Source organism: Geotrypetes seraphini, chromosome 10 (genome assembly GCF_902459505.1).
Source record: "Geotrypetes seraphini chromosome 10, aGeoSer1.1, whole genome shotgun sequence".
NCBI classification, from domain to species: Eukaryota; Metazoa; Chordata; class Amphibia; order Gymnophiona; family Dermophiidae; genus Geotrypetes; species Geotrypetes seraphini.
Window position 1 is genome coordinate 138,736,198 of NC_047093.1, and position 14,728 is coordinate 138,750,925.

Sequence of the window (14,728 nt, forward strand, 5' to 3'; positions counted from 1 at the left end):
GGGTTTTATGCGGTCTCAGAAGCTCACATGCCCCTTCGTCTCTAGAGACATGCCACAAGCTTCCAAGATCGCAAAACTTCCTTCTTCCAACATGAGACTGGAAGCCCTGAATATATATACCCTAGAGCAGGGGTATCAAAGTCCCTACTCGAGGGCCGCAATCCAGTCAGATTTTCAGGATTTCCCCAATGAATATGCATGAGATCTATTTGCATGCATTGCTTTCATTGCATGCTTAAAGATCTCATGCATATTCATTGGGGAAATCCTGAAAACCCGACTGGATTGCGGCCCTCGAGGAAGGACTTTGACACCCCTGCCCTAGAGTAAAGGAGGGACAGGGGAGATATGATTCAGACGTTCAAATACTTCAAAAGTATTAACATAGAACAAAATCTACTGCAAAGAAAGTAAAATGGTAAAACCAGAGGGCATAATTTGAGGTTGAGTGGTGGAAGACTCAAGAGTAATGTTAAGAAATTCTTCTTTAAGGAAAAGGTGGTTGATGCCTGGAATGTGCTCCTGAGGGAGGTGGTGGAGAAGAAAACAGTGACAGAGTTCAAACAAGCGTGGGATGGACACAGAGGATCTCTAATCAGAAAATAATGGGTATACATTGAAGGAACTAAGGCCAGTACTGGGCAGGCTTGCACGGCCTGTGTCCTGTATATGGACATTCAGCTGAGGATGGACTGGAGAGGGCTTCAATGGCTAGGATGGTTAAGATGGGCTGGAATGAGCTTTGATGGAGACTCCAGTAGATGGAATCTAAGTACATTACCGGGCAGAACTCTGGATTTCTGGCCCAGAAATATCTAAGAAAAAGGACCATTTAAATTAAATGATTAATTTACGGAGCACGAATGGTTGGGCAGACGGGATGGACCATTTGGGTCTTTATCTTCCGTCATTTACTATGTTACTATGTTATGACAGATATGATAACATGTGGGGTGAGGGGTGCCGGGGAGAGGAAGCTCTCCACAGAACCCCAGTCTTTTACTGGCAGATTCAACAAAAAGATAACTCCTAGGGAAGCGGTGTTTCACTAACTGGATTATGTTTATCTGATGTCCAACTTGACAGCTATGCAGAATGGTAGGCTGGTAGACTTCATTAGGTGTGAGTCAGGTGTCATAATTGGAGAAACAGAGATGGAACTGTCGCGGGAATGTCGGTGCACCCATCGTCGAAAGGAAAAAGAATGCTGGGACCTGTCATGAATTGGGAGGGGGGGACTGATAAGAATAGAATGTTAGCTGATGATACGATGTTATTGTAATTTTATTTGGGTTTTATTAAATTTTTTTGTTTGTTTTTAAAGATTAGTAAAAGGGTCTGACTTTCACCGAGTTCTCAGCTCATCTTTCCGTTAACAGCCACAAGATGGAAGCAAAACAACCTAGAGGGTGGCTCTCTTTCAATTCAAAGATAGCTTTGGAAGGAGGGGTTTTGGAATGAAGGTGAAAGGTGACAGATTCAGGAGTAACCTAAGGAAATACTTTTTCCACGGAAAGAGTGGTGGATGCATGGACTGACCTCCCAGCGGAGGTGGTGGAGGCAAGGACTGTATCTGAATTCAAGAAAGTGCGGGACGAGTTCACGGGATCTCGGAGGAACAAAAAGGCATGACTGTGAACCTAGTGTGTAGATTTGCAACGAAAACATTGAAAAGGGGCTGTGTTTTGAATGACATGAAGCCACCCAAGACCCTTAATGGGGGTCCGTGGTACAACACATCACAGTAACGCAGCTTGGATGTTACCGTGATTTGCAGGATATGGGCAAAAATCGGCCTCAGCCAGTAAGGGGGGAAGTTGCCTATTTTTTTTTAATGCTAATCCTCGATCTGAGGTCCCCCTCCTCCTTCCCATAAGCACTGGGCCAAATTCTTATGGGTGATAATGTCAATGTCCACAATTTCAGAAGGATCTATGTTGGCGCCCTCTTTCAAACCCCTAAGAGTTTCCAGGCCCAGACTCTGCCCTTCAAAAAGAGTGGCTCAGTGAGGGAGGGGAGAGAGAGAGAGAAACCCAGGTTGACTGGCCCAACTCCAACCTGCCTGACATACCTGGCGAGAGCGGCCTGCAGTTCCTCCTCTTTGGCCGCCAGCTGCTGCTTCAGCTCTTCAATCTGCTGTTGGAGCTCCAGGAGCTGGTCTTGCAGGTCTGTGGTCTCGCCGTCCAGCTTCCGTTTCATCTTCTCCATCTCCTGCCTGCCTTTCTCCTCTTTCTTCAGCCGGTCTGAAGAACAGTTGCAAATAGGCTTGAACTCAGTTAAGGTGTTACCTATGTTAGGCTAGAGCAGAGGTGTCAAAGTCCCTCCTCGAGAGCCGCAATTCAGTCGGGTTTTCAGGATTTCCCCAATGAATATGCATGAGATCTGTTTGCATACACTGCTTTCATTGTATGCTTAATGATCTCATGCATATTCATTGGGGAAATCCTGGAAACCCAACTGGATTGCAGCCCTCGAGGAGGGACTTTGACACCCCTGGGCTAGAGGTTGAATCCCTTCCCAGCCAGAAATGTATTCACAACGCCCCGTTGGATCTGCAATTCCATCTACACTTCATGCCCGACAACCATAGGCATAGATTGGGAGGGAATGGGGGTTGTGTCCCCCACCACAAATGCTCCAGGTACTTGGGTTTTATTCTCTCTCCACCAATTTTGCTTCCTTAGCCCTGAAACAGGCAAATTAGACCAGTGCTACCACTTAATTTGATGCTGGGCAGTGAAAGGATATGATATCACTGTTCCAGGATGTGATGTCACTGTATCCCAGCAGTGTTGACCCCCTCCCCTGCATCATCACCATGGAAACCAGGTGACCATCAAGAGTTCTTCTTGTGAAAACCCCTCCCCTCCATCACTGCCATCATCAGACAAAGTTCTACAACATCTCTTGTGCTGCTGCCTGGCCTCACCTTCCATATCAGCGATTATCGCCTCATACTTGTTCCGAAGCTTGCTGAGGCTCTTCACCTTCTCCTCCTCCTCTGTCATCTGTGTGGTGAACTCATTAATCCGGTCCTCCATCAGCTTCCTCTCCTGCATGGAGGGTGGGAAGGAAGAGGGATGGGTGTAAGCCAAGCAAACGTCAATCTCTGTGACAAACCATTTCCAGCCCCTCTCCTCACCTTAAGAGTGGGTCTGGGGTTAGAGGGTATCTGAGACAGGATCTCTTCTACCCTTTTGAAGCAGCCCATACACCCTTCTTACCTTGCTGAGCCTGGAATTCTGATCTTCCAGAAGGAGAATGTCTTCTTCCATCTTCTTCAGCTTGCCTTCGGTGGTCACTTTCTCCAGCTGGAGCTTCTGTCGGGCACCTTCCTCTTCCTCCAGCTGCTCTTCCAGGTCCTGAGAGAGGAGGAGAAAAAAAAATAGAAAACAAGAAGCAAACATGGATACAACTGAAAAAAAAACCCCAACCCACAGGTCTGAAAAAGGCCAAAGAAACATCACGTAGGTCATCATGATGTGTTAACATGAGACCTTCCACGCTTCCTTTCCTCAGTGATCCATGTCTATTATTTCCTTGACAGCTGGTGATGGTCATAAGTATGTTTCTACCCTGCTCAACCTAATATCAATCAGTCAATGTATCTTCTATATCAAAAGAATTCCTCTCTCTATTTTTTGGGGCGTCAGACATGCCAATTGTTCGCCTCAATTTTTGGCGATACAACAGTCTTAGTGGCTATGGCTGTGGCTTCTTCATTCGCCCACTTGCTGAAGATTTTTAACGTTTTTATATTTTTTTAAGTTTTTATATATAAAGTGCTTTATGCTTTATGCTTTCATAAATAATTATAATGAAATAACTTATCTTAAAAGCGTTGTTTCCTTGGTAAGATCGGGTCAGGGACCTGTCAAATCGACATGTTTCGCCGTGAGGCTTTTTCAAGATTAAGTCCCCTGCACAAATGAAAGAAGACAATATCACTCCTGTCCCCATAACTTTGATGCATTCATACTCTTAACTTTAAGGGAACCATATAGTAAATATAGAACGATATGCTCACCCTTTTTTTATTTTTATCTGACCATCCCGATGCTCAAGTTTTCTGATCTAACAAAGATGGCCGCGGCGTCTTTTGGTCGGATATAAGTACCTCCCCTGTTCTATGACGTCACTCCTTAGGGCACCGAATCGGGGAACACACATTACAGTAAAGTGCTCCATTCAACCTCTTGGTTTAAGCCCCCTGGCTCCACTGTATCCAAGCTGTAAATCCATTTCGGTTCCAGCCAATTTAACCTACGTTTGTAATTTCCACCCTCCCACCCAACTTTTATATGAGCTATAATACGCCATCTTATATCTGTACTGTCATGACCATAAGTTTCCCAGTGCTGGACTAAAGGGGCCTCCATTGTTTTATTCAGTATCCTTGACTTATGTTCGTTGAGTCTGACATTCATCTGGCGGCTTGTTCTGCCCACATATATTAAATCGCACGGACACAGAATGATGTATACAACATTCTGTGTCTTACATGTGGTGTTAGTGCTAGCCTTGATACAAGTATGTCTATGAGGGGGCTGCCACTCCAGCCCTTCAATTGTGCACTTGCACCATTGACATTTCTGGCATTTTTGATGACCTTGAATAGTTTGTATTTAACTTTCCTCCATATAGTATCGGTGACGTGCCAAACATTCTCCTATATTTTTCCCACGATGATAGGTAATTATGGGGAACTCTTCAAAGACATTCGGAACCGTTTTCAGAACATGCCAATATTTCTTCATACTGTTGATGATATAGTTTGATCCCGTATAGAAAGGCAACACACACACCATTCTAGAATTTTTCTCTTCCAGATTTATCACCTTTTCTTCCCCTTCTTCCCGGGAGTGAGATGGCGGTTGTAGCAATAAGTCCCGGTTAGCATATTTTGCTCTGAGGAATGCCTTTCGAATGGCTCTGTTGGGATACCCCCTTGACTTAATTCTATGTTCTAACTGTCTCGATTGATATATAAAATCTTGTTCTTCTGAGCAGAGCCGCCGTAGCCTCAGAAATTGGCCAACCGGTAAGTTATATTTCAGTTTGTACGGGTGATGGTTGTGGAATTTCAATAGGGTGTTCCTTGAAACTGGTTTTTCGATATAATGATGTGGTAAATCGACCATGTTCAAAAGTTATTGTGAGATCTAAAAATTCTACCCTTCCATAGTTATAATTTGCTGTGAACTGTATACATTCATTTAGACTGTTAAGTTCTTGTATAAACTTTATCAAGGTATCCTCAGAATCTTTCCAAATGACAAATAACATTGTCCAAAAAACGTCTCCACATGCCCACCCTGTTAAAACTCTGCATAGGATAAATCATATTCTCTTCCATACTTGCTAAATATAGTGTTGCCACCGAGGGGGCCAGAGTCGCCCCCATCGCCACCCCCTGAATTTGCAAGTAGTATCTGCCGTTGAACCAAAAATAATTGGCTGATATAACTAATTTTCTATACGGGATCAAACTATATCATCAACAGTATGAAGAAATATTGGCATGTTCTGAAAACGGTTCCGAATGTCTTTGAAGAGTTCCCCATAATTACCTATCATCGTGGGAAAAATATAGGAGAATGTTTGGCACGTCACCGATACTATATGGAGGAAAGTGAAATACAAACTATTCAAGGTCATCAAAAATGCCAGAAATGTCAATGGTGCAAGTGCACAATTGAAGGGCTGGAGTGGCAGCCCCCTCATAGACATACTTGTATCAAGGCTAGCACTAACACCACATGTAAGATACAGAATGTTGTATACATCATTCTGTGTCCGTGCGATTTAATATATGTGGGCAGAACAAGCCGCCAGATGAATGTCAGACTCAACGAACATAAGTCAAGGATACTGAATAAAACAATGGAGGCCCCTTTAGTCCAGCACTGGGAAACTTATGGTCATGACAGTACAGATATAAGATGGAGTATTATAGCTCATATAAAAGTTGGGTGGGAGGGTGGAAATTACAAACGTAGGTTAAATTGGCTGTAACAGAAATGGATTTACAGCTTGGATACAGTGGAGCCAGGGGGCTTAAACCAAGAGGTTTACTGTAATGTGTGTTCCCCGATTCGGTGTCCTAAGGAGTGACGTCATAGAACAGGGGAGGTACTTATATCCGACCAAAAGACGCCGCGGCCATCTTTGTTAGATCAGAAAACTTGAGCATCGGGATGGTCAGATAAAAATAAAAAAAGGGTGAGCATATCGTTCTATATTTACTATATGGTTCCCTTAAAGTTAAGAGTATGAATGCATCAAAGTTATGGGGACAGGAGTGATATTGTCTTCTTTCATTTGTGCAGGGGACTTAATCTTGAAAAAGCCTCACGGCGAAACATGTCGATTTGACAGGTCCCTGACCCGATCTTACCAAGGAAACAACGCTTTTAAGATAAGTTATTTCATTATAATTATTTATGAAAGCATAAAGCATAAAGCACTTTATATATAAAAACTTAAAAAAATATAAAAACGTTAAAAATCTTCAGCAAGTGGGCAAATGAAGAAGCCACAGCCATAGCCACTAAGACTGTTGTTATCGCCAAAAATTGAGGCGAACAATTGGCATGTCTGACGCCCCAAAAAATAGAGAGAGGAATTCTTTTGATATAGAAGATACATTGACCGATTGATATTAGATATACTACACAGGTCAATGTAGAGGCTTTAGACTGACATATTTACTTCTACCCTGCTCAAGACATCGTCACTCATTGATCAACAGATTGTCTGAAAAGGTTGGACAAAAGGAGATCTTTCTGAAGCAAGGGTAGGAAGCCAAATCAGAGGAAAAACGGATGCTCAACAGTTAATCTGAGCAAACAGATGGTTTTCACATGCTAGTTTGCAATGCGTCTCCAACGGACTGTTGATAAACCATGACTTGCTCTTGCCAGTCACTTACAATGAACCAATGGGCACGACAGCTCATAGTTGCTAACCATCTGTCAGACTTCTGATACATCTTCACTGGAGAAGGGGGTAAGTCAGTCTCAAGAGACACCATGGCCAACCTAAGCTGAAGTAGGTCTACCCTAGATCCAGCCATGACCTTTAACCCTATCAGCTGCCATGCTTCTTATATATTAGGGAAAGGGGATGGGACTTGATATACCACCTTTCAATGATTACAATCAAAGCGGTTTACATATTATATACAGGTCCTTATTTTGTTCTGGGCAATGGAGAGTTAAGTGACCCGTTCCCCAGGTTCTCAGGCTAATGCACTAAGTTCTAAGCTAGTCCTCCACGCCAATCGGTTATGGTGGGTGCCCACAGCATTGCTAGGATGCATGGCCAGGCAATGTAGGCTGGGGGTACATTTAAACCCCCAAGATGCTGCATGGAACTGGTCCTAGCTGGGCCTGGGATATGATCACGTTACTCCATTACTGAGAACATTGCATTGGCTCCCGGTATATTGGAGGGTTCAGTTCAAATGTGCTAGAGTTGTATTTAAAAGTTTATATGGGATTTTTCCCCCCATTGCTCACTCTTTGCTTTAACTCTCAACAACCTCTTTCAACCAGAGGAATACATAAATTTAAATTAATATTTCTATTCAATTAGAGGTACTCAAGCTTTGGGCAGGCTTTCACACTCTATGGCATTTGCCTTGGTAAAAATTTGGAATGACCTCCCTTCAGAAATTGACATGTTTTAGAAAAACTCTGAAGACGTATTTGTTTGATAAATTTTTAGCTGACATATAAGAAATTGCAGTATATGTTCATCTTGTCTAATTATTGGTTTTCTATGTACTTTTTTGAGCTAACTTTGTTAACCACTTTGAGTCCCATCTGGGAATGACCCGGTATATAAGTCTAAGGATTGGATTGGATATGCCCGTCCCATAGTGTGTGGTTTAAGCCAGTGGTTCTCAACCCTGTGCTGGAGGACCACCCAGCCAGTTGGGTTTTCGGGATAGCCCTCATGAATATGCATGAGAGAGATTTGCATATAATGGAGATGACAGGCACACAAATCTGCTCCATGCATATTCATGAGGGCTATCCTGAAAACCCGACTGGCTGGTGGTCCTTCAGGGTTGGGAACTACTGGTATAAGCACCCCTTCTCCCCACCGCTGAGCCCCTCCACCTCACCTGAACATGCTGTTGCATTTTCTTCTTCTCATTCTGGAGCTGCCCACTGCGCTCCTCCTCCTCCTCCACACGGGATTCCAGGTCATGTAGGATGTCCTCCAGCTCTTGCTTCTTGGTAGCCAGCCGGGAGCGCATCTCCTCTGCTTCGGCAAAGAGCTCAGTCTCCGCCTGGAGCTGCTCGGCCAAGATGGACTTCTCCTCCACCAGCTGAGGGTAAGAAGCGGAGAAGAGGGCATCACTAGGTATCTCCTCTGCTCCCCCAACAGCCTACTCCCGCCCCAGAAGCTCACGGTCTTCTGCTCTTGGCCAGATTCCAATCCATCCTTCCTCACCTGTTGATATTTGTGTTCCATGTCCTTTAGGTCCATCTCGGTCTTTAGGTGATTGTCTTTCACTTTCTCAAGCTCCTTCGCTTTCGCCTGCATCACCTCATCCTGACGGGTCACCTGCAGCAGCGGCTTCACCTGAGATGAGGCAAGAGGAACAAGCTCCTTACCATACTTTTCTGTGCCACCAAAATGGTGGTAGAAACTCAAGGTACAGACAATGTTGCTAGCTTCTGTTGCAAATGGTAGGTACCTCCTTTGAATGTATCTAGGGACACCTTATGGAAGAAGTAGTACAATTCACCAAATAGATCACAATATCATCTACTTGGCTCGAACTGCCATACCAGCCCGACTTACCTTGGTAAAGAGCCTCCACCACTGCCAGTGTCTGAGCTTGAGGTAGGCCACACAGTTCCGCTGCATCACCTTCAGTGCACTCATCTGTTGCTGCTTCTTTACGAATGCCCTTGAGGGGTAAGATTAGAAAAGAGAGGGAAGGTGGTGGTTAAAGCAGGTTTCCTTCCTGGGACTCACCAATGGCCCTGAATGTTGAGCTATACAGGAGCTGTGTGATGAAGCCTACTATATTGAAGGTTCAATCTACCATACAGCCACCAGGTGGCACCGTCTCACTTTAGGGGATGATTTTTGTGCAATTCAGATTCTTACTACTACTATATATTATTTCTAGAGTGCTACCAGATGTATGCAGTGCTTTACAGAGTCACAAAGGAGATTCTTATTTATCTTTAGCAGAGGCAACGTATCTCACTCTCTCTCTCAGGCTACAATAAGACAGAAAACCTAGTCTACTAAATAAAATCCTATTTTAGGTGACTTCTAAGTCTCATTCTTGAGAATTTAAAAATAAGCTCATGATGTAACACCCCACCTCACCCTTAAAGAGACACACCAGTAGTAGGGCAGTGCTCTCATGCATTAGAAGTAAATCAAAGTCCTTCAGTTCCTTCCCCAACAGAAAGGCTCATTTAGGCCCGAGGCCCAGAGTAGAGAATGTCACGGGGACAAATTTGTCTCTGCTCCTGCAGAAGCTCAATATCCCCGTCTCGTCCCCATAAGTTCTGTCCCTGTCCCAAACCTGCAAGATCTGCCTTAACCACATAAGCCTCGAACGCTTATGATTTTAAAGTGTTCAAAGCTTGTGCAGATGAGGACAGAGCTTGCAGGAATGGGTCAGGGACGGAGATAGAGAGACCCTATGCGATTCCTCTAGCTGGAGTACCAACCCAAAGCAACAAGAAGATAGGCTGGCCACGCAGATGTCAAAGGCAAGAGCAAGGTTAGGGCTCTTCAGTTTGGAAAAGAGAAGGCTGAGATATGACTGAAGTTTACAAAATCCTGAGTGGAGTAGAACGGGTACAAGTGGATCAATTTTTCACTCCGTCAAAAATGACAAAGACCAGGGGACACTCGAAGTTACAAGGAAATACTTTTTTTTTTTTAATAAATTTTAAAATTTACAATATCAAAGATATCAAAGATAAAGGTTACTTACAACAAATTTTACAATCATATACAAATACAAACATTCCTATCTTAATTTGTAAACCGGCCAGATACTTGTAGATGGTCGGTATATTAAAATTTAATAAAACTTGAAACTTTTCAAGCCCACAATAATGGAGAGGCATTTCAATATCCAATTAACAAAATTAAAGGAAAACTCAGAAATGGTTTTGATTCCAAAAGAATCTTAACCATTCCATACTCTTTGGGAATCTTAAATCCACCTATATTCTCAGTAATAAACTTTAAAAGGAAAGTCATTTCTGTTCTCTAGATATTAAGAATTGTTGCAATTGAATTGGATCCCAAAATATATATTCAATGTCTTGTAACTTGACAAGACATTTGCATGGACATTTTAAATAAAACGATGCCTCAAGAGCTAAGAATCTTACTCTTAATTTCAAAAATTCTTTTCTTCTTAATTACGTAGCTCTTGAGACATCAGGAAAAATTCTGACTACAAGGAAATACTTTTAAAACCAATAGGAGGAAATATTTTTTCACTCAGAGAATAGTTAAGCTCTGGAGCGCATTGGGGTAAGCGGATAGCGTAGCAGGTTTTAAGAAAGGTTTGGACAAGTTCCTGGAGGAAATATCTATAGTCTATTATTGAGAAAGACATGGGGGAAGCCACTGCTTGCATGGAATGTTGCCACTCTTTGGGGTTCAGGAATCTTGCTATTCTTTGAGTTCTGCCTGGAATCTTGATATTCTTTTGGGGGATCTAGAATCTTTTATTACTCTTTGGGATTCTGGAATGTTGCTACTCCTTGGGTTTTGACCAGGTAATAGGGACCTGGATTGGCCATCGTGAGAACGGTCTACTGGGCTTGATGACCCCAGTAAGGCTAGTCTTATGTTGTTATGTTCTTAGGAAAATTCACCGAGATGAGAGATAAAAGTCGTTAGTCTAATGGAATGGCAGGTTTCACCCCTGGAACCTTTATCAAAGTTTCTAGATATTTTTCTCCAGAAAGAAGTGGCTGGAATTAAATCACATGTGAAAGATACCATGCATATGCTGAGAATGCTGTACGAGATCCAGGAAATAGAACCTCATTGGAAATTAATTACTTTAGATGTAACTGCACTATACACAATGATACCGGTAGATCAAACTCTGAATCTACTTCAGAGTATCTTTCAAAAACAAACTATTAGATCCAACATTACTGAAGACTTTTTGAGTGAACTGCTGAGCAGGAGTCCTCCACCCACAGTCTCACCAATAGAGGGTGCTGTTTTACTGTCACATTTTTCAATTGTGAGGGACACAGAGGGGCGTGGCTTGGAGCGCGCACGATATGGCAGCCTAACCGCAGCGCTCCCGTATCCAGGCAACAAACGGAACAAAAATAAAACTTCTACTTTTTCATATCGATATTAAAAATATATAAAACAACGTCGGAAATGGCTAGCATGAAGCAGGGGAAAGCTGAAAAACCTTCAACATCGGGAATATCAGCAAAAAGAACAAAAGTAACTCCCCTGTCACCATCGAGTGTGCCGTTCCCGATGGAGACTGAAGAACTCACTGAAAAGTCTGATATTATGACTGAACTATTCAAAATAAAACTGATGCTGACTGAAAATGCCAATAAAATATCTGAGGTAAAAGAAGAGCTTCTTAATATGAAACAAGAGATCCAAACGGAGAGACTGAGAATGACAGTGCTGGAAGAAAAAATGGAGAGGTTTGAATCCTTCACACAGGAATATGACAAAGATAAAAAAGAAGTAGCAGCTTTAAAAAATCAAATGGTGGACATGGAAAACCGAGGAAAAAGAAAGAACATCAGAATTTTGGGGCTGGCTGAAAATATTGAAGGGGGAGATCCTGTACAATTCTTGGAAAATCTTCTACCTAAACTGCTTCAGCTCAATTCAAAATGGCCGTTGGAAATTGAAAGAGCCCACAGAATCCCCACAAGAAAGCCAGTAAATCAGGCTGCTCCAAGACCTTTGATATTCAAGGTTTTAAGGTATCAACAAGCTCAAGAAATATTAAAAATGGCAAAAGCAAATAAAAACTTGAACTATAAAGGATCAAAACTGATTTTAGTTCCGGATTTTGCTAAATATACAGCAAACATAAGAAAACAATTCCTCACATACAGACAGCAGCTGAAAGAAAAAGGATACATATATGGACTATATTATCCATCTACTATGAGAGTATCCAGTGGAAATAAATCCATATATTTTCAAGACCCTGCAAAACTGAAAGAATTTTTGTCACAAAAAGAACCTATCTTTACATAAAAAACAGAATAATTCAGCTGAAGAAAGAAGAAAGAAGAAAGAAGAAAGAAGAAAGAAGATGGAAAAAAGGGAAAATAAAGAAGATTATAAAAAAAAAAAAATTTTTAAGATATAAGAAATGTTATTAATTGGAAAATAATTCATTGATATAGTGGATGCAATAATATAATATTATTTTATTAAATTAATAATTAATGGATTAATAAAATATTAACATCCACAATCATTAATATTAAAAAAAAAAAAAAAAAAAATATAATAAAATATAAAAAAAAAAAATTTTTTTTTTAATTATTAAAATATAAATAAATGAATTATTTACTTAGAGATTTGTATAAAGTACACATTTTAATCAAAATAGAGAATTTATTCGATTATATAGCATATTAATTTATTATGATTAATGAATAATGAAATGATTATAAGGAAAATATCATTAAAAATATAGAAAGGAAATTTTATTATTGCTATATTGAGAATAAGTTAGAAAAATGAAATATATTAATTTATTATAAATACAATATTTTAATTCTGTGTAAGAAAATTACAATTTTATGAAATATATACAAGAAAATAATTTGATTATTGACAGGATTAATTAATAAAATAGATGTCTACTATAAGATTTTTATTTAATTCAATTATTCAGTCACATTAACTTAGTATAAAAATAAGAAATTAAGCTATTGATTGGTAGATAATTAATAAAATATGAATTTACTATAAAATTTATTTATTGATATAAAATGTATATTTTGTTCAAATATTTATTTAAATTAATTTATTATGAAGATGATCTAAGAAATGATTGAAATGCATTATTATTAATAATAATATTTTTATAAAAATGGATATATTTAATTCACATGATGAATAACAGAATATATAGAGAATAAGAGCTATAGTTGTAATATATTTATTTATTCAGAGTATTATATTACATATATGCATGATATTGAATTAATTTTATGAATCAAATATACATAACTCTCAATATATTTATAAAATTTTATAGATGAAATGGACATAATTTACAATGATATAAGGGTGGAAGTATAAAGAATATATAGAATTTAGAAATATGTTTTTGAATGATACAATGAATTATTAGTTGCCTGGGAAAGGAGATTTAGGTTTTGCATGACCAATGCGTGTTCCAAATCAGAATATGATAATGGGTGGGCAGGGAGGGAAAATAATGGGTGGGATAAGAGATAAATTTTTATTGAATGTGCTGGGAACTAATCTTGTAAATTATCATAGAATATTGGTTACAACATAATTATTAATTAGATGGACATAAAAATGTATTCCCTGAACGTCAATGGTTTAAATCATCCTATTAAGAAGAAGAAATTATTATCGTTCCTTAAAAATCAAAATGCGGACATTTACTTCATTCAAGAGACCCATCTTTCAGAAATTGAATCAAAAAAACTATCTGGAGGTTGGATTTCTAAATGTTTATTTGCACCGGCTTTAAAAAAAAAAGCTGGAGTGGCTGTTCTAATAAACAAAAAATGTAATGCAGATTTTAAATTAATTAATTATGATCCCTTAGGAAGATGGGTACATATCGAAATGGTTCTGGGAAATACAACCCTGAATTTATTCAATTTATATGCTCCTAATACGAATCAAATGGAGTTTTTTAAACAAATTCAACAATTACTTTTACCACTGGCTACATCTAATTTAATAGTAGCAGGGGATTTCAATGCTGTAATGGATCCGATATTGGATAAAAAACCAAGTAAAGTTATAAAATCATTAGGTTTAGATAATTTGATTCTATCTTGTGATTTAGTAGATATATGGCGAATTCTTCATTTTAATGATCAGGAATTTTCTTTTTGTTCTCAGGTCCATAAATCTTTTTCACGAATTGATTATATATTTGTTTCTAATAATATAGCGCAGCGTGTACTAAAAGCAATAATTGATCCCATTATAATTTCAGATCATGCTGGTGTGTGGATTAACCTTCAAAATTATGATGTTGAAAACTTTGATTCAATATGGAGATTTAATAATGATTTATTAGAGGATTCAAAATTTCTTGAAGATTTTAAAATAAAAATGCAAGAATTCTTTCAATTTAATGAATCAGATGATATTAATGCTGAGATCTTATGGGATGCTTTTAAAGCAACTATGAGAGGAAATATTATTTCATATTCAACATTTATTAACAAACAAAAAAAAAAACAATTTCTTGAGATGGGAAAGCAAATTAAATTATTAGAAAATAAATTAATTGAGAGATGGGAAAATAATACATTACAAGAATTATTAAAATTAAAAGTTAAATATAATGAGATTTCTTCTCAAATTGTGAGGAAAGATATTTTCAACAATCAAGTACAATATTATGGAAATTCAAATAAAGCGGGGAAATTATTAGCAAACTTTCTAAAAGCAAAGAAAAGAAAATCTAAGATTATTGCAATTAAAGATACACAAGGTAACACACATA

At 39.2% G+C, this 14,728-nt stretch overlaps 1 protein-coding gene across 6 annotated transcripts in view; it reads right to left on the reverse strand.

Moving 5' to 3' along the window:
* LOC117367510 (myosin-10-like) overlaps window positions 1-14,728 on the reverse strand; it is a 125,949-nt gene that overhangs the window by 19,928 nt on the left and 91,293 nt on the right. For all 6 annotated transcript variants that reach the window (XM_033960091.1, XM_033960093.1, XM_033960089.1 and 3 more), the window contains 6 exons: window positions 8,818-8,926; window positions 8,464-8,595; window positions 8,132-8,338; window positions 3,225-3,362; window positions 2,930-3,053; window positions 2,072-2,243 (listed from right to left, as the gene is read on the reverse strand). In XM_033960091.1, coding sequence (XP_033815982.1) covers window positions 2,072-2,243; window positions 2,930-3,053; window positions 3,225-3,362; window positions 8,132-8,338; window positions 8,464-8,595; window positions 8,818-8,926 — 882 coding nt within the window. The remainder of the gene's footprint in view (window positions 1-2,071; window positions 2,244-2,929; window positions 3,054-3,224; window positions 3,363-8,131; window positions 8,339-8,463; window positions 8,596-8,817; window positions 8,927-14,728) is intronic.